At 44.4% G+C, this 27,296-nt stretch overlaps 1 protein-coding gene and 1 pseudogene across 3 annotated transcripts in view; one reads left to right on the top strand and one right to left on the bottom strand.

Annotated features, from left to right (window-relative positions):
• The window catches only part of LOC142302433 (adenosylhomocysteinase A-like), a 35,718-nt pseudogene extending 15,146 nt beyond the window's left edge, over positions 1-20,572 (top strand).
• A 695-nt stretch (positions 20,573-21,267) lies between these two features.
• Positions 21,268-27,296, bottom strand: part of FAM107B (family with sequence similarity 107 member B) — a 156,733-nt gene continuing 150,704 nt past the window's right edge. For all 3 annotated transcript variants that reach the window (XM_075345247.1, XM_075345245.1, XM_075345246.1), the window contains exon 4: positions 21,268-26,419. In XM_075345247.1, coding sequence (XP_075201362.1) covers positions 26,303-26,419 — 117 coding nt within the window. In that variant the 3' untranslated portion in view covers positions 21,268-26,302. The remainder of the gene's footprint in view (positions 26,420-27,296) is intronic.

Below are 27,296 nucleotides of genomic sequence, written 5' to 3'. Positions count from 1 at the left end.
ATGTCACACACCAAAAGAGATTAACCCAATACCTTTTTTGAAGAGATTTGGTGTGCACACGGCCAAGTGAAGGAGGTTGAGGTGCAAATGTGAGGACCAAGGTCCAATATTACAGTCAAAATTACAACATTGCATTCTCAAAAGCAAAAAAATGAGGAATGAACAAGGTTTGTTCTTTGCAAAATTCTTGTATTTTTATTTTTATTGAAATGTGACAGGGGAACGTTTCGGCCCAATAGAAGGCCTTTCTCACGCCTAGTCACTAGGATGAAAAAAAAATGATAATCAGTTTTATACAATAATATACAATATTTACATATATAGAAATAAATAACATAAAAACCATGAGAGGTATGGTCTTGATGCATTTGAGACAACGACAAGAGATAAAAGAGATCAGAAAAAGGCTGAATAAAAGATACATATAGAAAGTAATAAGTTATTGGTAGTTATTAAGATAGTAGCTTAGTATGGGAGAAGAGACAAAAAGGGGGGAAAAAAAAGGGGGAAAAAAGAGGAGTACGGGGCATTGGCATACCTTCCAGTGGGAGATTTGGCTTTTGTAAAGCAGATTCTGCTAGATGCAGGGATAAGTGAAATAGAGGTGGTCCACCAAGAATATAGCTGGGTTGGGTTCACAGTGAACGATTTCTGTAAATAAATGTAATATGGACATATGACTAATTATGTGCATAACTCATGTAAATAATCTTTAGTATGTGTTTCAGATACCTGTTTTGTTACTCTTAAAAGGGTTTATACGTCCTTGGAGATATACGTAGAGATTAAGAGGATATATCATACGTTGTGCCTTAAAGAATACAGAGTATATTAACGCCATATGTAGTATACATTTATCTAAGCCCACTTCCGGTCAATTTATTACCTTAAGTTTGTTGAGAATGCAGGAAATAGTTTCTAGTGTAGCTCTAGCTATATTGCACAAAGAATTTCCATTTGTAAGATAGTAAAATAAATGACCAGAGTTCCGCAGTGAGGTGTATGTGATTTGGTATAGGGCTATGGAGGAGTAAAACATCATATAGTAAAAGGATCAGCACATACAGTTAGGTCCAGAAATATTTGGACAGTGACACAATTTTCGCGAGTTGGGCTCTGCATGCCACCACATTGGATTTGAAATGAAACCTCTACAACAGAATTCAAGTGCAGATTGTAACGTTTAATTTGAAGGTTTGAACAAAAATATCTGATAGAAATTGTAGGAATTGTACACATTTCTTTACAAACACTCCACATTTTAGGAGGTCAAAAGTAATTGGACAAATAAACCAAACCCAAACAAAATATTTTTATTTTCAATATTTTGTTGCGAATCCTTTGGAGGCAATCACTGCCTTAAGTCTGGAACCCATGGACATCACCAAACGCTGGGTTTCCTCCTTCTTAATGCTTTGCCAGGCCTTTACAGCCGCAGCCTTCAGGTCTTGCTTGTTTGTGGGTCTTTCCGTCTTAAGTCTGGATTTGAGCAAGTGAAATGCATGCTCAATTGGGTTAAGATCTGGTGATTGACTTGGCCATTGCAGAATGTTCCACTTTTTTGCACGCATGAACTCCTGGGTAGCTTTGGCTGTATGCTTGGGGTCATTGTCCATCTGTACTATGAAGCGCCGTCCGATCAACTTTGCGGCATTTGGCTGAATTTGGGCTGAAAGTATATCCCTGTACACTTCAGAATTCATCCAGCTACTCTTGTCTGCTGTTATGTCATCAATAAACACAAGTGACCCAGTGCCATTGAAAGCCATGCATGCCCATGCCATCACGTTGCCTCCACCATGTTTTACAGAGGATGTGGTGTGCCTTGGATCATGTGCCGTTCCCTTTCTTCTCCAAACTTTTTTCTTCCCATCATTCTGGTACAGGTTGATCTTTGTCTCATCTGTCTATAGAATACTTTTCCAGAACTGAGCTGGCTTCATGAGGTGTTTTTCAGCAAATATAACTCTGGCCTGTCTATTTTTGGAATTGATGAATGGTTTGCATCAAGATGTGAACCCTTTGTATTTACTTTCATGGAGTCTTCTCTTTACTGTTGACTTAGAGACAGATACACCTACTTCACTGAGAGTGTTCTGGACTTCAGTTGATGTTGTGAACGGGTTCTTCTTCACCAAAGAAAGTATGCGGCAATCATCCACCACTGTTGTCATCCGTGGACGCCCAGGCCTTTTTGAGTTCCCAAGCTCACCAGTCAATTCCTTTTTTCTCAGAATGTACCCGACTGTTGATTTTGCTACTCCAAGCATGTCTGCTATCTCTCTGATGGATTTTTTTTTTTTCAGCCTCAGGATGTTTTGCTTCACCTCAATTGAGAGTTCCTTAGACCGCATGTTGTCTGGTCACAGCAACAGCTTCCAAATGCAAAACCATACACCTGTAATCAACCCCAGACCTTTTAACTACTTCATTGATTACAGGTTAACGAGGGAGACGCCTTCAGAGTTAATTGCAGCCCTTAGAGTCCCTTGTCCAATTACTTTTGGTCCCTTGAAAAAGAGGAGGCTATGCATTACAGAGCTATGATTCCTAAACCCTTTCTCCGATTTGGATGTGAAAACTCTCATATTGCAGCTGGGAGTGTGCACTTTCAGCCCATATTATATATATAATTGTATTTCTGAACATGTTTTTGTAAAAAGCTAAAATAACAAAACTTGTGTCACTGTCCAAATATTTCTGGACCTAACTGTAGGGTAAGCTTTAGAGACTGATATTCAGTCTATTTGTATATAGCAAAGAAGCTGCAATACCTGTGGCTTGTACATCAGAGGTTACAATGCTGTGGTGGACTGAGCCCTCTAGAGTAAAGATGGAGTTTGTATTAGGAGTCTGTATGACAATTTTTCGTTTACCTTCCAGAGCGTTATCGACATACCTTGCTGCCTCCTTCCCAGGATGTGGCCGAATGCAGTGTATGTCAGGGTTAGACAGCTATTTAACGCCGCTAACCGGAAGTGCCCGACGCCCTCAGCGCATGCGCGGTAGGAATATGTGTCCGTATTAAGTTATATGCGGTACCGTTAAGTCTGTAAGAGAGGTGCCCGCGCATGTGCAGTGTGTTGTATTACGGACTTAGAGTAGAAACGCAGCACCAGAGACGTGCTGGCCACATATATATGTAATTAAGCCAGTTGACAGAAGAAAACAAGTCAAGAGAGGGTAGAGGGAAGCGCACCATTCATATGAAAGCATATTACTAAGGTGGAAGTTTTTTTGGAAAAGAAAATTACACATGTATTAGAGAATCAACAGGAACAATAAACCAGATAAACTGGACAAGTTGGATATTGCATTATTACATATTTAGAGGAATACTGTAGAGCCAGCTCTGACCCTCCTCCTGGTCCTCTTTGAATAAGAAAGAAGTCTATTATTAACATGAAACTCATTTTTTGTTTGTTGTAGATCTTTGGAAGTCAATATGTGTCTATACTGCACTATTACTCTGAGCCCTGGCTCTACAGTATTCCTCTAAATATGTAATAATGCAATATCCAACTTGTCCAGTTTATCTGGTTTATTGTTCCTGTTGATTCTCTAATACATGTGTAATTTTCTTTTCCAAAAAAACTTCCACCTTAGTAATATGCTTTCATATGAATGGTGCGCTTCCCTCTACCCTCTCTTGACTTGTTTTCTTCTGTCAACTGGCTTAATTACATATATATGTGGCCAGCACGTCTCTGGTGCTGCGTTTCTACTCTAAGTCCGTAATACAACACACTGCGCATGCGCGGGCACCTCTCTTACAGACTTAACGGTACCGCATATAACTTAATACGGACACATATTCCTACCGCGCATGCGCTGAGGGCGTCGGGCACTTCCGGTTAGCGGCATTAAATAGCTGTCTAACCCTGACATACACTGCATTCGGCCACATCCTGGGAAGGAGGCAGCAAGGTATGTCGATAACGCTCTGGAAGGTAAACGAAAAATTGTCATACAGACTCCTAATACAAACTCCATCTTTACTCTAGAGGGCTCAGTCCACCACAGCATTGTAACCTCTGATGTACAAGCCACAGGTATTGCAGCTTCTTTGCTATATACAAATAGACTGAATATCAGTCTCTAAAGCTTACCCTATGTGCTGATCCTTTTACTATATGATGTTTTACTCCTCCATAGCCCTATACCAAATCACATACACCTCACTGCGGAACTCTGGTCATTTATTTTACTATCTTACAGATGGAAATTCTTTGTGCAATATAGCTAGAGCTACATTAGAAACTACTTCCTGCATTCTCAACAATCTAAGGTAATAAATTGACCGGAAGTGGGCTTAGATAAATGTATACTACATATGGCGTTAATATACTCTGTATTCTTTAAGGCACAACGTATGATATATCCTCTTAATCTCTACGTATATCTCCAAGGACGTATAAACCCTTTTAAGAGTAACAAAACAGGTATCTGAAACACATACTAAAGATTATTTACATGAGTTATGCACATAATTAGTCATATGTCCATATTACATTTATTTACAGAAATCGTTCACTGTGAACCCAACCCAGCTATATTCTTGGTGGACCACCTCTATTTCACTTATCCCTGCATCTAGCAGAATCTGCTTTACAAAAGCCAAATCTCCCACTTGTCGTTGTCTCAAATGCATCAAGACCATACCTCTCATGGTTTTTATGTTATTTATTTGTATATAGGTAAATATTGTATATTATTGTATAAAACTGATTATCATTTTTTCTTCATCCTAGTGACTAGGCGTGAGAAAGGCCTTCTATTGGGCCGAAACGTTTCCCTGTCACATTTCAATAAAAATACAAGAATTTTGCAAAGAACAAACCTTCTTCATTCCTCATTTTTTTGCTTTTGAGAGTGCAATGTTGTAATTTTGACTGTAACCCAATACCTTGACGCTTAAGGGGTCTGGCCGCTACAGCCCTGCATCAGTAGAAGTCACCCAGTACGTTTACATATAAGATGCCTGGCTGTTACGGTTCCATTCTCTGACTCCTACAGTCTGCGGCCACTCTGTTCGAGGAGCGGTCTCTAGTTATCATGCTGTTCACAGCTTGTCTCCTACCACTCTCGAGATTCCTGCTATATTGACTTCTGTCTCCTTTGCTCCATTGCCACAAACCACTCACTCTATGCGACCTTCATGATCAACCAGTTATATTTCTGTCATGTTTACTCACTAGGCCTTCACTGACTCCTTCCACAATGTACTGTCCTTTCCCTGCCAGCTGAACAATCCCAGGGTGGGCTAGTCCTAACACAACTTTTCTGTCCCTGTGGTCTGTTGCTGGGCAAAATTTCCTAACAAACATTCTACACCTTATATCATTTCATGTTAAACATTATATTATATATTACTCTATATGAAGATTACATCATATTACTATTGCTTATCACACTCTATATCACAATACAATACACTTCACATGACATAATATTTACAAAAGACATAAGATATTATTCACATTACATGACAATACAATGACACAATTGGTGTCTTCAGGGGCAGGAACATGATAACCATTGGCCACCACTCTTACACCCACACAGCTCCTCATAGCATATGCTTTTGCTCAAATAGCCCCCCATAATGTATGACTGTTCCCACACAGCCAGCCCTCAATAAAATATGCTGGTTCCTCACATGTGATAGACCCCACACAGCCCCTATAACATAAGAGGGTCCACATACAGCCCTTGTCAGTTGTTAAAGGGAATCTGTCAGGTCCCTTATGCGTTTTGACCTACAAGCAGGGTGATGTGTGGCCTAGAAACCCCTTCATACCCATCCCTGTGTTGTCATATTGTGTAATATTAATGTTTAAAAAAATGTTTTAATACTTACATGTTCCCTATGAAAATGATCAGGGGGTCTAGAACCCTGGGCGTCGCATTGCCCCGTGGGTGTTTGCATGGTTTCCGTGGTATCCTGCCCCTGTGGGTGTGATAGCATGGATTTACGTGAGTTACGTCACCGTCAGCTCCTTGAGATCCCGCGTGTGCGTGCTTGCCATTCCCGCAGCCTTGTCATCTGCGTGCTTGTGTACCGTGTTGCGGACAGGGGCCAGACCTCCGCAAGGGGGTGCTCGGATCCGGGATTGTTACTGTGGCTCGAGTGGCAGCCGGATCCGGGCTCGTGCGGCCTTCCGTCTTCACAACCGTAGAAAGGGTGTATTTACAGTGGAAAAGTTTGTCAGTGACACCACCCGTGGGTTGCGGTGAGAGTTGGTAGCACCGCCGCTGCTTGGATATGGGACACCCGGGGCTGATGGAGTGGGGCAGCAGGATGGTATCTCCTCCACGGGTAGGGGAGGTGTTGTCCCGTCGCCCAGGTGAACGGGGCAATGTGCGGCGGAGAGTGTCATGCAGGGTTGGACCGGACAAGGATGGTGTACTCACAAGGAAATTCACACAGAGTCCAGTAGTAAACCAAATTGCCAGTGACTGGTAACCTCCGGCGGTTGTATTAGGGTCCCACACCCTGGTACAGCAAACAGGGGACCCTTCCTCCTGCACTCAGTGTTTGTGTCTTCAACAGGACAACTCCGCTTGAAACGGTGGAAGTCCATTCCCGGTAACTTTGTATGTTGGGAGCTGTGGCCTGCGAAATCTGACCCTTGGGATCTCTGTGGGTTCTGGCGGACACCCTATCCCCCGCGTTGGGCTTCCGTTTCGCTCTCTGGGCTTGCTGGTGGGACAAGACATAGAATCTTGCCCCCGGCTGACTAATTGACAAGTGGCTTGAAACCTTCCTCGCCCTAGGGTCCAGGCACCCCGACTGTGCCCGGCCTCCGGACCGGATTTCCGCTGTCGGCACCGGTGGGCTACAACCCTGCCCCGGTCCACTTAAGGTCTCCTGTGACCGGATCTCCATCGCCTGTGGTCCTGTTTGCCGTCTGCCACCTAGTCAGTAGTTCAGTAGTCCAGGGGCCCCAACCCCTGACTCTACTGTCACTCCACACTCCTTTCACTTCCTCCTCCTCAGTTTAACTTTCTTGTTCCCTCCTAGCACACCTCAGGACCCCTAGGTGGGCGCTCCCATCCACCTTGTCCCGCCCACTGGTGTGTCCCTATTGTCATGGGGGGTGACGAGGCTTTACTGGCTGGTGTTATGTACCCGGGTGTGGGTTTGGTTGGTATGCCAAGGAGGATAGAGTCCTGCACCTGGAAGATCTGTGCAGTCTCTGTGACAACCTGGTTTTGCTAGGGCGTCACATACTGCCCCCCGTGCCAGCAGCCGGGCTGCTCGGATCTGGATCCACGGTGGCTCGAGGGGCGTCCCGACCCGGGGGGTCTCGTGGCCACTCGAATAGAAAGAAGGGGGGTATTTACAGGGGGTATTGTATGGAATAGTTTGTGACGCCACCCGTGGTGTGTGGTAAGGTGAAGTACCACCGCTGCGGCTGGGAGTACCCGGTGGCGATGGAGTGGGCAGCCAGGTGTTTAACCCCTCCACGGGTAGGGGGAGTGCCCCGGGACTCGGTGATGGTGACAGGGAGGTAAGGGTCACTTGCGTACTCACTCAGTCCAATAACGCTGACACCGACAACTGTAGTAAACCAAAGTTCTGGACACCGCTGCCGCTGAGGGGGGGCACGCCTGGGTCCCGTTTTCGTTGGTGTTGCCTGTTGATCTGTGACCTTTCCCTTGGCACCTTGTTACTCACTGGTTGGTCCCTGTAGCCTGAAACTAGTCGGGTCCCACTTCCCAAAATGGCTAACTGAGGGAGCTTGCTCTCAGGGTTCATGCTTGGGATTTCTTGGACCATTTTAGTGTAAAGTCCTATCCCTCTCGTTGCGCTAGTACCCCAATTTTGGAGCGGGTGGAGAGCGGATCTTGAAGGCTCCATTCTCGTCGGGTAAATTGTCAGGTTGCCTGAAGCTACTCCCTGACCTAGGGTCCACGTACCCCGTCGTGCCCTGGTCCCAGCCCAGTGATGTTACAAGGCCGCCGGCTGTCCTCCACGACAATGCCGTGCCCCTTGTCTCGATCCCCTGCGACCGGGGGTCCAGCTCCTACCAGGCCCAGACCAACGTCTGCTACCTAGTACTTACAAGGAGCCCAGCTCCTGACCTCCTCTCTCCTTCACTTCCAACACTGCACTCCCCTACTCCTGACACTCCTGACCTTCCCTTAACCAACCCCCCAAGTGGGCGACCCTATTCCACTTAGACCGTCCACTGGTGTGTCTGGTGGGTGTGGTGCAGAGTGTTCCTAGGATTTTGATTAGCTGGTCTTTGGCAACACCATTTGGTTAGAGACCCAAAACCAAGGATTGGGTGGATATTGCACAGAAGGGCAGATTGCACAATATCCTGTGACGACCTGATAGGCCAGGGCGTCATAGTTGCTTGTCGGCTTCAGACACGCACTGCGCATGTTCAGAAGACTCCTGCGGTTCCCACCATGCACAGAACGCATCTGAAGCTGACAAGCAAGCACCTGGATAACAAGGCTGTGGGAATGGCAAGCGCACACGCGCGGGATCTCAAGGAGCTGATGGTGACGTCGCTCCTGTAAATCCATGGTATTGTAAGGGGTGGGCAGACCCCTTACAAGGAAGCACAGTCTACCCGGAACATTGTTATTAATAAAAATGTTTTTATTGTTATGATATTGTTTTAGTGGGTCCCCCTAGTGGCCGGGTGGGACGGCTGTCTCACAGAAACAGGTGGTAGGAGGAGCCGGCAGCAGAAAGGGGAGGGAGGAGTAGTGTTGTGGAGGAAAGTGTGAGATCGAGAAGGCAGTTGTGTCCGGGACGGGAGAGAAGAAGCGGAGCAGGGGCAGAGTGTGGGAGCTGGAAGAATAGGGAAGCCGGAGAGAAAAGGAGCGGGCGGAACCTCAAAGAGCGAAGCAGTCCCGGTGTGGGTCCGGTCTGTGGGTAGCCGTAGTGGGAGCCGGGTGAAGCAGAATAGCCGGGCACATCCCCACTGGAGGAGACGTCAGGGCAGGCTTTCCCCCCAGCTAAGGAAAACGTAACGTCATCTGTAACTGCCGGTTGTGGGAAGAGTTGTGAAATAAAGAATGTCTTTTATTTGCACCGAATCATGCCTGGAGAGTGTTTATACGTCGGACGACATCTGCACCACCACACTCTGCCCCACCAAGACATCTCCTGTCCCGATAGTGACGGCGGAACCAGGGGTAAGCCTGATCGAAGGGGCCACGACTACAAGCCCCGAGGCACCCCTGGCACCCCGTTACAGTATCACACCCACAGGGGCGTGATTCCACGGAAACCATGCAAACACCCACGGGGTGATGCGATGCCCAAGGGACTAGACCCTCTGATCATTTACATAGGGAATATGTAAGTATTAAAACTTTTTTTTATACATTCATATTACACAATATTACAACACAGGGATGGGTAGGAAGGGGTTTCTAGGCCACACATCACCCTGCTTATAGGTCAGAACGCATCAGGGACCTGACAGGTTCCCTTTAACAGTAACTGTAACAGTCTCACCTACCCTGCTTCCCACAACCGACCCAGCCAGATATGTTCGATGGCCAGTCCGGCCATGTTGTTGAGCTAACAGTTACTGTACAATGTATACATGTTGTTTTTGAAGATATTTTCTGAATGCATACCAAAGGTCTTAGATCAATAGTTTATAATCTACATATGACCAAAGAGCAACATTTACAGTAGTGAGGCCAGGCAAGGGTAGATTATTAATATCGCAAAACTGAAAATGGCTCAAAAAGGTGGATCAGATTGAATATCTCAAATACATATCATGTTTTTTTTCTTCTCCACTAGATGGCAGCATTGCATCATGAGCCTCACAGTAGGACCCATGCATAGAAAGTTGTCTTCTCTTGGGGCTTTAATCAGGTATTAAATATATTTGTGAGATATTTACTTTTATTTAGCTTACCTGCACTGGATACAGTTGTAACAGCTGTGACACGGGTGAGATCTATCGGCGTCATCAGTTTCTCTGTGTAAACAATATTTTTATTCATAAAGTATATGAAAAAGATGTCCAGCATCCACATTTTTCCGAATCTGTCTGGCAGCCATATTGCCAGATTGTAGAGGTCACAAAGGGGTTTAAAAAATAAATACATATAAACTTCACTTTTTTCCATCTTTCAGCTGTCGTCGAGGCCTCCATTTATTGTGATCTGCTTCTGGAAAGACTTTAGTGCATAATAAGGCACAAATTACAGAGAATAAATGCACTGAAAATAACATTTCCTGAACAAATTTGAGAACATTATAGATCTATAACGTGCCACAAGCCATGGCATATAATAGCTGGTAAACTTATGGTTAATATGGTGGTATTTCTACATATCTCTTCTCAGGGAAGAAAGTTGCCCCTATTTCTGCATACTGCTATTTATTATTATTATTTATTATTATAGCGCCATTTATTCCATGGCGCTTTACAAGTGAAAGAGGGTATACGTACATCAATCATTAACAGTACAAAACATACTGGTACAGGAGGAAAGAGGACCCTGCCCGCGAGGGCTCACAGTCTACAGGGAATGGGTGATGGTACAATAGGTGAGGACAGAGCTGGTTGCCCAGTGGTCTACTGGACTGAGGGTTATTGTAGGTTGTATGTTTGTTGGAAGAGATGGGTCTTGGGGTTCCTCTTGAAACTTTCCACGGTAGGGGAGAGTCTGATGTGCTGAGGTAGAGCGTTCCAGAGTATGGGGGATGCACGGGAGAAATCTTGTATGCGATTGTGGGAAGAGGAGATAAGAGAGGAGCAGAGAAGAAGATCTTGTGAGGATCTGAGGTTGCGTGCAGGTAGGTACCGGGAGACTAGGTCACAGATGTAGGGAGGAGACAGTTTGTGCATGGCTTTGTATGTCATGGTTAATGTTTTGAACTGGAGTCGTTGGGCGATGGGAAGCCAGTGAAGGGATTGGCAGAGTGGCGAGGCTGGGGAGTAGCGAGGGGAGAGGTGGATTAAGCGGGCCGCAGAGTTTAGGATAGATTGGAGGGGTGCAAGAGTGTTGGAAGGGAGGCCAAAGAGCAGGAGGCTGCAGTAGTCAAGGCGGGAGATGATGAGGGCATGCACTAATGTTTTTGCTGATTCTTGGTTAAGGAAAGCACGGATCCGGGAGATATTTTTGAGTTGTAATCGGCATGAGTTGAAGAGGGCTTGGAAATGTGGCTTAAAAGATAGAGCAGAGTCAAGGGTTACTCCATATTTGTATATGTTATTAGGCGCACTATTTTACAAATAGCATAGTGTGCCATGTACAGTGGTGAGATTATCTTATTACACTGGGCATCATACTGGTGCATCGGTTGCTCTAATGTAACATGCTGGTGATTCGCTGTAATGGTTGTGGACTGTGGCTCAGAGCACTTGGCGATAGGTATAGCCGACCCCAGAAGTCACATTGTGAGGAAGACAGCATGATGGTCCTGTAAGGGATGGTTTATAAGTATGGGAGCAGTACTGAAGTATCACTACTATAATGATCCAGCCCAGAGGTCTAAACAGACGTGAACTGCAGAGACTACTCTTCAGGCATCTGTTCTGAATAGCAGGGGGCCATGCTTAGTCTAAGGAGCTGTGAGAGAACATCATCATCACAAAGAACATCATCATCACTGTCCCCATTGGGGCTCACAAAAAGCATCATCACTGTCCCCATTGGGGATCACATAGATCATCATCACTTGTCCCCATTGGGGCTCACATAGATCATCATTATTGTCGCCATAGGGATGACAGAGTTCATCATCACTGTCCCCACTGGGGCTCACAGATAATCACTGTCCCCACTGGGGCTCACAATCTAAAATCCCTATCTGTATGTCTTTGGAGTGTGGAAGGACACCAGAGTACCCGGAGGAAACCCACACAAACACGGGGAGAACATACAAACTCCTTGCAGATGTTGACTTTAGTGGGATATGAACCGAGGACCCCAGTGCTGCAAGACTGCAGTGCTAACCACTGAGCCACAGTGTTGCCCAAATACGCAAAAAAGTGCCCTACATCAACTAATGTAAAAAAAAATAGTTACGCTTTTTATGTAATGTAGCACCCCTGCAGTACTAGGTGCCACAAATGTAACCAGTGGAAACCCAAACCCCGGAATATTCGTGCTGGCCAGTACACCAGCACCCTCAAGCCACATACACAACCCCAATACCAGACTGGGACACTGCCTAGCAACAGGTATAAGGGAAGGGCACTGATTGGAAAGTAGCCACCCAAACTGTAGGGAGAGACCCAGCGAGGGGCAGGGGCCAGTGGTCAGTTGGCGGGAGGAAGTAGTCAGTTCAGTTAAGTGAGGAGAGAAGTGAAGTCGAGGAGTGTAAAGGAAGGAGTAGAGGAGTTGTGAGGAGAAAAGAGCGAAAAGTACAGAAAAGTACAGAAAAGACCTGAAGCAACACCGGAGTGCTGTAAAAGGTGTGAGGGACTGTGGAGTACGGAACCAGGACTCCAGGCACCGTGGGTTACCTGTGGAAGTGGAATACTCCAGGAACCGTGGGACGCCTGTGGAAGTCTGGAACCAAGGCAAATATATGTAAAGGGGGTGTTGCATACCAAACTATATATAACCCTTAAAAACACGTACTTTATTAATAGTCATTAAAATCCACACCCTTTGTGCAAAATATTTCATAAGGGAAAAATGAAGGGAGGAGAGTAAGATACTCGCCCTTTACAGTAACCCTCCCTCCTGTCCACTACCTACCGCGGGGGTTGGCACCCTGATACCTGCGAAAAATGCCATCCCCACTCAACGGTGGCTGTCCCTGATATGACCCTCAATGAACCCTCAGCAAAGTGATGAAAAATAGATAGGGTTAACAACTCATACACAGGGTACAGACATTCACAGTGGACAGAAAAAATGGAACAGCTGCACATGAACCTCAGGTTTAAGACCAACATCAAATGCCACTGGTAGTTCTAGGGGCAATAGTACAGACCGATGAACAAATCCAATGTACTGAATATGAGATACCACTTGTGCCTCCAAAAGCAATAGTACAATGGATATGTGGCCCTATAAAGCCCCAAGCACCCTTGGATACCACAAAACAATTATATACACCTGATATCCAAGATCACTCCTTGGTATGCCTAATAAGTGGAAGACAAAATATGGTGTATAGTGCAAAAACAATGTGCAGGCTTATGAGCAGATTCTGGCCTCAGATGCCATCATACTAAACAGCCAGTCTGCCCATATACGGAATGAATCATACCAAGTGTGATATAATGAATCAACCAGTATTGGTCATACAGGTTAGTCAATGACTTATCTGTAAGGTGGGTTCATGTGCGCTTCCCAAATTAGCCCCAATAACGCCTCATACACCATATTTTGTCTTCCACTTATTAGGCATACCAAGGAGTGATCTTGGATATCAGGTGTATATAATTGTTTTGTGGTATCCAAGGGTGCTTGGGGCTTTATAGGGCCACATATCCATTGTACTATTGCTTTTGGAGGCACAAGTGGTATCTCATATTCAGTACATTGGATTTGTTCATCGGTCTGTACTATTGCCCCTAGAACTACCAGTGGCATTTGATGTTGGTCTTAAACCTGAGGTTCATGTGCAGCTGTTCCATTTTTTCTGTCCACTGTGAATGTCTGTACCCTGTGTATGAGTTGTTAACCCTATCTATTTTTCATCACTTTGCTGAGGGTTCATTGAGGGTCATATCAGGGACAGCCACCATTGAGTGGGGGCGCCATTTTTCGCAGGTATCAGGGTGCCAACCCCCTCGGTAGGTAGTGGACAGGAGGGAGGGTTACTGTAAAGGGCGAGTATCTTACTCTCCTCCCTTCATTTTTCCCTTATGAAATATTTTGCACAAAGGGTGTGGATTTTAATGACTATTAATAAAGTACGTGTTTTTAAGGGTTATATATAGTTAAGTCTGGAACCAAGGCTCACAGGACTCAGCACAAGGCGGGGTGCAGACCCTAGGTCAGAGGGACACTTTATGGTCAGCTGTTAACTTGCCGGGTGAGAAGATCTCCAGGGTCCATCGCCAACCCAAAGAGTCTGAAGCACAAGCAGCAAAGAGGGGACCAGGGACTGAATGTGAAGATGTAATTTACCCTCTCACTGTATATGCTGTGATACTATGTCATGATATGTATATTTCCCTGGTTGTATTAGTTGTAATTCATGTATTTTCTTGGGGGAGCTACTGGTCTCAATGTGTCTCTCTCATACAATTGTAGTCTTGGCATCTAATGTGATTATGTAAATAGCCTGTCCTCTTCTATCCAGAGTTGTGTATCTAGTCTGTAATTGCATTAGCCAGTGAAGGAATAGTCATTGATCTGCACAGCAGGGGATCCCTTCATCTACTGTGGCTGGCAGACATATCGGAGCCCTGTGATGGACCAAACCATTGAAGATAGGATGTGTGACCCCTACCCCCTGAACAAACATGGTGGGCTGGTCAAGGAGCACAGACAATGCATTTCCCTTTTTGTAACTTCAGAGTGAGCTGAAACTTGAAGAGAGCAGGAGCCCCAGCCTGGGTGGCTGTGGACACGGACGGAGCTAGGCCTGTGTGGCGGCCCGTGGGATTGTGTGGAACTCTTTGGACTACTGTAAGGACGATTGCTTTGTAATCCGGTCTGAGGATTGTCGGGAAGGGCCCCCGAATCTGTTTTACGTGGACTTATCGTGTGCTGTTCCAGTGTTCTTGTGAATAAACCTGTTGGATCGTTCCTCGGCCTCGTCCATCATTTGCTCTGTTGTACACTCCCGTCACAAACTGGTTGGCAGCGCTGGGATCAGAGCAGAAGGAATGGAGGACAATGGCTCAACATCAGGAACCAGCACTGCAGAGTACAAGACCTGGACTTTGGGGAGCCTGCAATCAAAGGCCCGTGAAGTAGGAGTTCGTTTCAAAGGACTCTCCAAGGAGCAGCTGATTGAGGCGCTAGAAGGAGTCTGTTCGCAAAATGACGTGGAGGAAGGATCCTCACAGCAAACGGAAGAAAGACGGCAGCCGGAGGTGAATACCCAAAAAAGTCAATGGGTTGTGTGGTACAAGGAGGAGATGGCACTGCTTGGAGATGAGGCCACCATAGAAGATAAGAGGGAGGCCATGCGTGGAGCTAAAGAGAAGGAGCGCAGGATGGAGGAGATGGCACTGCTGGATAAGGAGCTCGCTGTGGAAGCCGCGAGAGGTTCCAGACAGACTGTAACCCCAGCACCCATCATGAGGGAACTTCCCAGGGTGTCCCGCAAAGACTTTAAGCCGTTTAATGAGGCTGCAGGCGACATTGAGGGCTTCTTCCAGGACTTTGAGCATCAGTGTCGATTAATGGAAGTCCCGGACAGGGAGCGTGTCCGGCATCTGGTTGGGCTCCTAGAGGGGGGAGCTGCTGAAGCCTATAGAGCTATGGACCCTCGGTGAAACTGTGAGTATGCGGATATTAAACAGACTATTCTAGAACATTATGCTGTGACCCCAGACACTTACAGGACTCAGTTCCGTGCTTTAGCCTGTGATGGGGAAGTGTCTTTTAAGATATATGCTCATAGACTCAAACAAATATGTAATCGCTGGCTGGAGGCAGAGGAGGCCTTATCTTGGGAGACCTTCCTGCAGGTCATCCTAAAAGAACAATTCTTTGCCCAGTGCCCCGCTGAGATCCGGGAATGGGTGCGTGAGAGAAAACCAGCGACAGTGGAGGAAGCTGCTGCTCTCGCTGATGAGGCTCTCACCATCAAGCCTCAGTGGAGGGTTCTGTTGGAGGATGGAGAGACGCCTAACAGCTCCACAACACCGGATGCCCCCAGTTATTCTGTCCCCATTGTTCCCCGTTCCTCTAAGCCACCACATGTTGATACCCGTGTTAATGTGCCTCCAGTTGCTTCTACTGCACTTTCTGGAATACGCCGGGGAGAGGAAGTAACAGAGCGCAGGTGTTATGTTTGTAGGCATCCCGGGCATTTGCAGGCCTCATGCCCAGCCAGGCCATGGAGGAATCATCCTCAAACCCCTACAGCACCTTCAGGTGGGAGCCGGCCTCCAAGTTCCCCTACCCCTTACCCAAGAGGACGCCTTGGATGGAGGGAGACCCAGCTCAGATGCTATCAATGTGGACAGCCAGGGCATCGGCAAGTCTCCTGCCCAGCTGTTCAAATGAGGACTGATCCTGCACCCAATCGGATTGTTAATGATTTACAGCCCAGTGCCATGGAGGAAGATGTGGCACCGTTATGTGAGGACTGGCCTAGTGACTCAGCCCCCCATGTTGCACCACCAGTTTACGGGGTGCGACCCGCAGTTATGACGACTTCTGCTCATCGAGGTAAGCACTTGCAGGAGGTTGTGCTGGATGGACAGAGACTTGTTGGATTTTGTGACTCGGGTGCTTTCCTCACACTGGCTGATCCCCGAGTGGTTCGGCCTGAGGCAATCCATAGAGGACCTGGGATTGTTATTGAACTGGCTGGTGGACAATGGAGGACTATTCCCACAGCCACTGTGGATCTGAACTTTGGTTTTGGGGTCAGGCGATGTGTGGTTGGGGTGATGGGTGGTCTGCCTGCAGCTGTTCTCCTGGGCAATGATGTGGGAGAGCTACGATGCCAATTCGTGGCTGCATGAAGCCACATGTAAGTAACGCTCTGCCTGTGTGTACTTATCCAGTGACCTGTAGAGGTCCCTAGTACGTACACAAGTTGGGAGGGGGAGGGATTGTGAAGATGTAATTTACCCTCTCACTGTATATGCTGTGATACTATGTCATGATATGTATATTTCCCTGGTTGTATTAGTTGTAATTCATGTATTTTCTTGGGGGAGCTACTGGTCTCAATGTGTCTCTCTCATACAATTGTAGTCTTGGCATCTAATGTGATTATGTAAATAGCCTGTCCTCTTCTATCCAGAGTTGTGTATCTAGTCTGTAATTGCATTAGCCAGTGAAGGAATAGTCATTGATCTGCACAGCAGGGGATCCCTTCATCTACTGTGGCTGGCAGACATATCGGAGCCCTGTGATGGACCAAACCATTGAAGATAGGATGTGTGACCCTACCCCCTGAACAAACATGGTGGGCTGGTCAAGGAGCACAGACAATGCATTTCCCTTTTTGTAACTTCAGAGTGAGCTGAAACTTGAAGAGAGCAGGAGCCCCAGCCTGGGTGGCTGTGGACACGGACGGAGCTAGGCCTGTGTGGCGGCCCGTGGGATTGTGTGGAACTCTTTGGACTACTGTAAGGACGATTGCTTTGTAATCCGGTCCGAGGATTGTCGGGAAGGGCCCCCGAATCTGTTTTACGTGGACTTATCGTGTGCTTTTCCAGTGTTCTTGTGAATAAACCTGTTGGATCGTTCCTCGGCCTCGTCCATCCTTTGCTCTGTTGTACACTCCCGTCACACTGAACCCCTTAAATAGTCCAGGCTACCTGCATTAGGACCAAGACTGAAGCGAAGGGACTCCCAAGTAGCTCTAGGCCACAGGAGTCCAACCGCAAGAAGTGTGCACGGAGGACAGCCAACCTAGGTCACAGCTGGCACGGAGAACAAGGGGAGCGGATACACCTGAAACCAGCACGTCCAAGTACCAAAAGTAAAAGCAAAGCAAGTTGAAACTACAATACTGGTGCGGACTGTTTCATTATCGCCCCGTGCACTCACACAGACGGTTCTCCACTACAATCCCCATCATTCACTGCTGGGGCTTGTCTCTGCTTGCGGAGGGCTCAAACACCTAAGCTGCACCACTCCATCAGCCCCAGCAGAACCCTGCAGCGGCGGCCACAATAACCTGACCGCACACCGCAAGTGGCATTGTCGAGAACTCTTATTTTTCCCTTTTTACTTTTCACCCCAAGTGCTACGGCACCGGGCCGCGACCACTACTGTTCCCCACTGAGCACCACACGCCCGGGACTGAGTACCCCACAGCCCTGGGGCATCACAGTAGCATGCCACAAGCCATGGCATAACGCTATTATGGCTGGTAAACTTATGGATAATATGCCAATTTTATTATTATTAAAGCACCATTCATTCCATGGCACTTTGTAAGTGAAAAGGGTATACATAAAAACAAGTACAACAATCATCAACATTACAAAAGCAGACAGGTACAGGAGGAGAGAGAACCCTGCCCACGTGGGCTCATAGTCTACAGGGAATAGGTGCAGGTACAATAGGTGAGGACAGAGCTGGTTGCGCAGTCATGTTATGGACTGAGGGTTATTGTAGGTTGTAGGCTTATCGGAAGAGGTGGGTCTTCAGGTTCCTTTTGACGTTTTCATGGGAGGTGAGAGTCTGATATGCTGGGGTAGAGCGTTCCAGAGGAAGGGGAGGCGCAGGAGAAATCTTGTATGCGATTGTGGGAAGAGGAGATGAGAGGAGTGGAGAAGGAGATCTTGTGAGGATCAGAGGTTACGTGCAGGTAGGTACCGAGAGACTAGGTCACAAATGTATGGAGGAGACAGGTTGTGGATGGCTTTGTATGTCATGGTTAGTGCTTTAAAACTGAAGTCATTCGGCAATGGGAAGCCAGTGAAGGGATTGGCAGAGTGGCGAGGCCAGGGAATAGCGGGGGGGAAGAGGTGGATTAATCGGGCTGCAGAGTTTAAAATAGATTGGAGGGATGCAAGAGTGTTGAAAGGGAGGCCACAGAGCAGGAGGTTGCAGTAGTCGAGGTGGGAAAATGATGAGGGCATGCACTAGTGTTTATGCTGATTCTTGGTTAAGGAATGCATGAATTCTACATGTTCCTACATAGCTACAGTTTCCCATACTTAAGCATAGTACTATTTATATATATCTTATTAGTAGCACTATACTACAAATACCAATGTGTGGCATGTAAATTGGTGAGATATTATTCTGTGACACCCCAGGACTACTCCTCAGGTCTTCACAAGGTACTGCACGTTCTCTCTCTCCAGTGCAGGATTTGAACCCCCATGGTTCTGGGAACCTAACCTGCAGTACTGCCTCCACCAGCATTCACAAATCCTAGATACACCTTGCACCACACCCTGTCAGGCACACCAGTGGGCTGCTTAAGCTGGAATAGGGCCGCCCACCTAGGGGTTCAGGCAGGGAGGTGTCAAGTCAGTTAAGTGCTAGCCCTTGAGCTGTGAGGAGCTCTGAGGAAGCTGGGAGTTGTAGCTCCCAGGGGAGAAGCAGACTAGGTCGCAGACGGTGGTCTGGACCTAGAGGAGTCGGACCCCCGGTCGCAGGGAATTGAGGCTAGGTGCCTGGGACCTGTCTTGGAGGACTATCAGCAGCCTGGGCCTAATCACCAATCCGGGACCGAAGGCACGACGAGATACACAGACCCTAGGTCGGGGAGAAGCTTCAGGCGACCCGGCAATTAACCTGCAGAGGATAGGACCTCTATGGACTGTTCCTACGAAGCTCAGAGATCGGGAGCACTAGTGCAACGAGGGGGATAGGGCTTTCCAAACAAGCAGCCCACTGAAATCCCAAGCGTGAGCTCCTGAGAGCAAAATCTTCTACTTAGCCACAGTGGGGAGTGGGGCCCGGAAAGCTCAAAGCTGATGGGCCACTCCATCACCCCGGGTACTGCCAACGGCAGCGGCGGTACTCCCAATTCAACTCAGCCATTGCCGAATCCGGTGTGCCAGTCTAAGCCTGGAAGGGAGAGATTGATTAAGAATACATCTGGAGTATTAAGCAGTCCCTGTTCTTCTCTGATGGGAAACTCCTGAAGATGGTCATCGATGATGGTGGGGATCTTACCAATATTATTCACAGCCAACATCCTGAACTTCTGAAAGGCATTGAAGGAATTTTCAAAAAGACCACAACTGGTGTACACAACCTGTACAAAATGAAGAATGAGGGCAAACTGACGGTTCCCGTTAGTTATTGAATCACTGACATTAATAAGTATACACTTAATATATAACTAAGGTGTCAATTCGTATTGAATTGATGATGCCCTACAACTTTGTAATTCAATTTTTTCCCCTCTATCTCGTTCCGTTTGAGATAAAAATGCTAACTGTTGTTTTCCACAAGGTGGCGCTATAGGTGTTTTCATTGCGTAGCGCATGGATACTTTACTATACCTAGACACCACTTCTATGCCTATAGCTGCCGCCATTCTCAAGTTAATGGCGGTGGACAGGAGATGGGTGGACACCCTTTATTTGATAAGTTGTATGGTTTCTGAGAGTTGCTAATTGATGGATTTAAGCAAGCAATTAGCAACTAAGGTTACGATCACCAGGAAGGTTGCTGTGGTGGCCAGTTATGGAGATATTAGAAATGTTTGTGCTCAGGCGTTGAGAACCTTTGGTGCTAAAGTCACTATTACAGAGATTGACCCCATCAATGCTTTGCAGACAACGATTTTCCAAGTTATGAGATATCTACCATGGATGAAGCCTGCAAAGAAGGGAACATATTTGTCACCACAACAGGATGCTCAGACGTTATAAAGGGAAATCACTGAGGAGATTATGGTAAATAAGATTCTATTGTCTGCCGCATTCATCACTTTGATGGTGACCTGCAAGACATTACATTTTTTTGTGCAGTGAAAATTTGCATCAAAAACTCACCAAACATTTTGGGAACTTAACCTAAAGATTACTTTTCAGCAGTCTCATTATCATTACAGGCATAATTAAATCAAAGATTTACACCATCCATAATAGATAAAACACACAATCTACCAACAACTCCTAATCATGCTCTAATGTGGGCAAAGGTGAAGGGTCACCTTGGTCTTTGCCCAAATTAGAAGCTAAGAAGGCTTCTATATAATCATGATTTGACTCCATATTTTGGTGGCAATTTCCAACAATAGGTAGGAGTCCTAAATTAGGCCTAGTAACCGGCTTGCAATTTATTAAAAAAAAACGACGTGGGATTCCCCTTTATTTTTGATAAGCAGCCAAGGTAAAGCAGACAGCTGAGAGTTGCAGCCCCCAGCTGTCCATTTTACCAGCACTGGTTATAAAAAAAAAAAAAAAAATAGGCTGGAGGTAAAGTCATTTTCTTTTGTCTTTACTGTTCACAGCAGCAGAAAACTTCTGCATGCAATAATGCTTACTGATTGGCTGTGCTGTAGCCTTTAACAAACTTTATTAACATACGAACATTACCCAAACTTTTTTTTTTTTGTTCGAGTCAAAGACCTGGACACCCAGTGTTCAGTTCGAATCCCAAACTTTACAGTTCGGGTTTGCTCATCCCTACTTACACAGCAAAAAGATAGCAATGAATTAAAATTACAATTAGGACTAGAAAATAATTTGAGACAAAAGATGCATAGCACAGCATGTAACTTTATTAAGCATAGATTTGGTTCTGAGATTTACAACCCTCATTTCATAACAATAAATCAATTATTTTACAGCAAATACAAAATAGTATAATGAAAAACAAAATAGGCTCCCTTTATATAAACTAGTCGAGAACAAGATTCTTCAAATGCAATGAAAAATAGATTGCTATCCAGAAGGAAAAGGCGTATAAATATTGAAAAATGCAAACAAAGAAAAAAAAATAAAAAAGTACAATCTGCTTTATGTTTGTGAATAAAAAAATATAGCTAAAAACTGACCCGCTGCTGTGGAAGTTCCACTTTTGGTGTAGATTTTCCAAAATGGAATGTAACATAATATTCATTAGTGAGGATTACTTATTTTATTATTCAAGAAACATGGGTTAAGTAAAAAGTAGCTAGTTACCCTGAGACAGAAAATTTTTATTTAAAAGAAATTCCTATTTTTTCTAAAAACTAAAATCTTGGTATTTAAAAAATAAAACATTTTAAGGAAACAGAATGGTTAGGATAAGATCCTCAGCCATTAAGATGGTGGCACTGTTTTTCTATAAATATGGTACACTAGACTTAGATGATCACAGCCTTAGAAAAATCCCACACACCAAGTATCAGACAACACCCAGGGAGTAGCACATAACAAATCCTTGTGTCACGCTCTGCTCCCACAGTCAATACACCAGGCATAGAATATTTAGATCTATTTTGATCAGGGTTTTCTTTTAATTTTAACACTTACACCCTCTTTGCTATTAAATCAGCACCACGCAATGTTCACAAGCATATTTTATAGTCCATCTATGGACCGTAATGTCTGGACTGACAGTGGGGCTCCACACCGAAACTTATAGCCTCTTAGAGAAAAATGTGAGGCTGTAAGTTTGGGTTACACGATCCGCAGCTAGACCGTGCATCGTGGTCTATATATGAACGGTGAAATTTGCTCGTGTGGAACCAGCGTTTGGCTGGTTTGACACATCCCACATCCACAGTCCAAGTATGGACAGCAAGCTTCAGACCATCTGCGGACTTCCAGATCAGCAGGATCTCATGTTCTGAATTTCTATATTTCTATGAGACTGCTGAGTTTTGGTCAAGAGACCCATTGTGGTCCATGTGGAGACTGAAGGTTAGCCATGTGAGATTGGCTTTAGAGTCCTACAGGATTAGTCAGCTTAAACCAACAATTTCATTGAGGCAGGCCGGCCATCTGGTGTATATGGAAACCTCTACACTCTTCCTCGGATGACGATGTTCGAGAAGAGAAGTATCTGGCATGCTGAATTACAACGCCAAATGCTTTTGTTTCTCCAGGAGTCTGGCAGCACCCCAGTACTTGCCCCATTTCAAGTATACACATCCTCCACTGAGCCAAATCTGAATGTGTAAGGGGAAAGATGGCCATCTGGTGTATATGGAAACCTCTACACTCTTCCTCTGATGACAATGTTAGAGAAGAGAAGTATATGGCATGCTGAATTACAACACCCAATCTTTTTGTTTCTCCAGGGGTCTAGCAGCACCCCACTCTACTTGCCCTATCATAACTATACACACCTTCCACTGAGCCAAATGTGAATGTGTAAGGGGAAAGTTAGCAGCTGCCCGAACCAACCAAATGGCTTTTCTATTACGGCGCTCCATAAACTATGCATCGTTGTAAATTGAATACAATTTTGCTGTTATTGATGGGAAGGGGGGGATCTTGGGAGAATAAACTGTGGTTTATACATTCAACTTCACACACAGTATGATGTAGATTTTAAGTACTACCTTGAAGTGGAATAATTTTATAAAATTCTATGGCTACGAAGGAGATTTAGAGTCCTGTAACAGATAAACAATACAATAAAACATTTTCCAGCAGAGAAACATGGACAAACAGAATATCAGAAAGTGGACATGTATTTTATAGTACGATTCGAAAAGTGTTTAAAGGGAACCTTTCGCATTGAACATGCAGTCTAATCTGTGAGCTGCATGATATGAGCTGAATGATACATTGAATTGAAGAAATTGATTCAGAATAACTTGTAATTTATTTACTAAAATCCCTGGTCATTTTGACCTTAACCATCAAGTGGGATGTCTTAATCGGTTATCAACAGTCTATGAGTACATATAGAGACAACTGTCAAGAATTAGGACCGCCCACTTGACCGTTAAGCTAAAATTAACAGAAATTTCAATATATTAAAAAATATATTGATTTTTAGATCAATAAACCAGCATATCAATCTGTTCAGCTTCACCTGGTCCACAATATGTATCAGCATGTATAACGTAATAGGCTCCAACTAAGGAGTTTACTGAACAGCATTTAAGTAACTGCACTAACACCTCCAAGGAAGCAGGAGAAAAAAAACCAAAAAAAAACAATGACAACATATTCGAACCCCTATAGATGTAAATGTCAATAATATTTCACAGTTTAAATAGAATAAATCTTTAAAAAAAAAAAAAATCTGAACTGTAAAGCTAAGAATCTCAGTACACAAGAAGGAGATATGCTGGACCTTATAGGTTCATTGAACAAACCAAGCTAGCCTAAGAATTACTGCATGGTATAACAAGATCATTAATAAACTGAAGTTAACCATTATCAGGAAACAAATGATACACAAATGCAACGCTACCCCTTATACCAAATATAGACCTCTGCAAACATATAAAAGGGATCAATGAAGAGGAGCCAATTTTAGAGGCAAACATTAAAAAACAAAACAGGATATAAAAAAAAAAACGGTCAGAATAGAATAGTAATTCCTCCAATCACACTCCAGATATGCAAATGGCACAGCAAGTACAAGAAATGTGAAAATGTTGACTGCCTAGGCAAAAAACTAAAAATAAAAGGGACAATACACTCCAAATATGTATGGCACAAGAAGTATATAAAGTTGGCTGCCCACCGACAAAAAAAATATTTAACATACACATTACCAGCAGCACAACCAACCTTGTTCAAGTTTGCAAGGATTAAGTAAACGGGTGCAGTACAGGGCAACACGAAATAGAAAAGAAATATCCGACCCCAAGGTGTGGTCTGTCCAAAATAACACTATAAAAAAAGGTGAATAAATTGTACAAAAGAAAGGAGGATAGACAAAAACAGATACAAGCCAGAGATCGGATAACTCAGTGCACAGTGTTAGATCTACAGCCAAATTGTAGGATACAAAAGGCGAAGAGGGTTGTCTTTACTCGTTAGTTTAGGGAGGGCCCCAAGAGTTCGGTCTTCTTAATATATTAAGGGGTTGTCCACTAACAACCCTTTTCATTCCATTTGTTCACATCCAGTTTCAGCGATGTCTAAAGCCGTGTTCCCGGGGCCCATGTGACATTGTTAGGACATGCAGGCCCGGTGACTAACTAGCACCGGCTTCCCTCGCTTTCGGACATTTGAGCAGGAAGTCAGAGCAGCGCTCACATCCTGCTCAAATTTCCAAAGCTGGGGAGACAGATGCCAGGCGTTGATTGGCCGTGGGGCTTGTCTGTTATAACAATTTCATATGGGCTCCGGGAATGTGACTTAGACATCGCTGGCACCGTGACCGCATCGGAAGGGAGTATAGGCTTATTTATCTTTACAGGGCAAACAATGGGAATGAGTAGGGGTTGTCCAAGTAGTGGACAACCCCTTTTACAAGGCAGAAATGATTGTCTGTTCAAGGAAATGAATGCCCTGAATGCATAGGAATATATACCTGCCCTTGGTTGGTCATTAAAAAATGTCACTATTGCAAAAACACTCCATCTTCCAAATGCATATTACATTTACAGACTATGTCGAAGACTGTAATTACAATACAACATTCTACAACTGTGGTGGATAAACATTTGACAAATGCACCCAGTCTGGCTGTAAGTGAATTTAGAAGAAATTAGTTTTCTGTTCCTATAAAAACTCTTTAAAAAAAAAAAAAAAAAAAAAGTCTATGACTTAAGCTGTGTTCAGAGCAGAGCTCAAGATTTTTTCCATGAAAAGTGCAGGATTCTAGGCTTCTCTACCTATATAGCAAAAGATTCCATTAATCAATGGGGCTTTTATTAAATAAATCCATCAAATCCATCATGGATTCTCAAGAAAATGGAAACCTTAATGCCCAACAAGATTTCCTTGTCTTCATTGAGATCTAAAGTTTCCGGAATGAAAAATTGGCATACATATTGGATAAATCCAACAACTAAAATACAACCTCTATCTACTTAGTGTGACCAAACTTCTTCAGTCTATATTTATGCAGCTCTATAAGTAAACTAAGGCAAAAAAACATCAGGGGTGCTGAAAGAGGTGCCCTGTAGTATAGGATGGCAGGGGGATCTTGGATAGGTCTGCACAACCAGGTGGCCAAATACAAAGCTATTACAACAAAAAATAAAAATGGAACACTAGGAAAAAACAATTAAAAAAGAAATAATTATGCCCTTTATTTCTTCAAGGTAATGATCAGAAGGAAAAAAAACCCCAAACACACCACTCTATACACTGTAACGTTAGTCGCATCCATTGACATCCACACCTTCTGTATGAAACCAGTGTAGCAGATCTACCTCAATATCATGAACACTTAAGGATAAGGGTGGCAGAAAAACAGTTTTTTTTAGACCTCATAGACTTATTTTAAGGTCTTTTCCTTAGCATAAAAAAATATTTTAATTCAAGACACTAAGATGACATTACCCTGCAAAATCTAGCTTAAAAACAAACCATTGGTGGTGCAAAGAGTGCAAAAAGCGTAGACCCATGTAATGCAGCTCTTTGCATTCCAAAACCATTAACAATTATTTTTTAATAAAAAGGTCACTTTGTCAGCTGACAGCTCGGTATCCACAATCTGCAATTAACAGTCTTAATCATCCAACTGGAAGGCGTTTCTGCTGTTTCAGGTCCCGAAAAGCTTCAAGGATGAATGTTCCTTTTAAAAATATCCATTAAGGCAAGCCTCCAACTAAAGATCCAACTTTAGTCCAGTAAAAATGCATTTCCACAGTGATTTAGAAGGCCCTCCATGTCCCCGTCTAAGAACTGTTTGCAGTAGATATTTCCTGATTCATCTTACGAAGGTTGCCTTTGACTTTGAGAAACTCTGGCTTGTTTTCCTGCTCTTCTTCAATCTTATGCTTTTCCATTTCCATCTGTAAGGAGAATAACAAAATAAGAAATGTTATAATCCTGGTGAGTATATTTACCATGTGCAGACAATGGACTGTTACTCCATCAAGAGAAAAGGTGTAAGAAATAAATTGCAGTGTTACATAATCATAGATTAATGTCTACCGTGTGGTTACGCGAGACATAATTTTTTTGCCATAGTATGTCCTGAATCCTACATTTTTCACAAGTTGAAGAAAAAATGGGGAAGGACGATTTCTCAGATATAATATATTGTTTTTTTATATATGCATTAGTAAATTTGATTTATGCAATAATTTGCTGAAAAGGCAGTTTGAACCCTCAAAATGCCTCAATTTAGCACCAACCAGATTGATGAAGCATTTCAAAACCATCATCAAGGTGTATGACTCAATTTCATGTAGTAAAGGAAATATCACTGGATGGGTTACATGGACCAACCACATGGCTTATTCACAGGACCATTTTGAGGTGATTTTCACAAACATACAATATATCACCTATCTTATGGATACATGGAGGTGCAACAGCTAAATCACCTGCTGATTACAAGAATAGAGGTTTGAAAGTGCCCTTTGTGAATAGAGCCAGGGGCACAACAATCTGGGTCACAGAGGTCGAAGGGGCCCACGACCGAGCCGGTCAGGGCGAGTACTACGTGCTTTTTATCTTGCGCTAGAGACATAATGTACACATACACCAGAGATCAAAATTAGAGAACAATGTATGATCACTTGCTTTTTTCAGTAATTATGTAATCTACATTGATCAACATTTGAAAGGTTTTTTTGTAAAGGGTACACGATGTCACTAGAACAGTGTTTTACAAAATATACCAAATTTATTAACATAAAACCTTTATAATGCCCAAAATGTGAT

Source organism: Anomaloglossus baeobatrachus, chromosome 4 (assembly GCF_048569485.1).
Source record: "Anomaloglossus baeobatrachus isolate aAnoBae1 chromosome 4, aAnoBae1.hap1, whole genome shotgun sequence".
Classification (NCBI taxonomy): domain Eukaryota; kingdom Metazoa; phylum Chordata; class Amphibia; order Anura; family Aromobatidae; genus Anomaloglossus; species Anomaloglossus baeobatrachus.
Note: the sequence above shows the minus strand (reverse complement) of the source record. Positions and strands in the feature narration are given on the sequence as shown.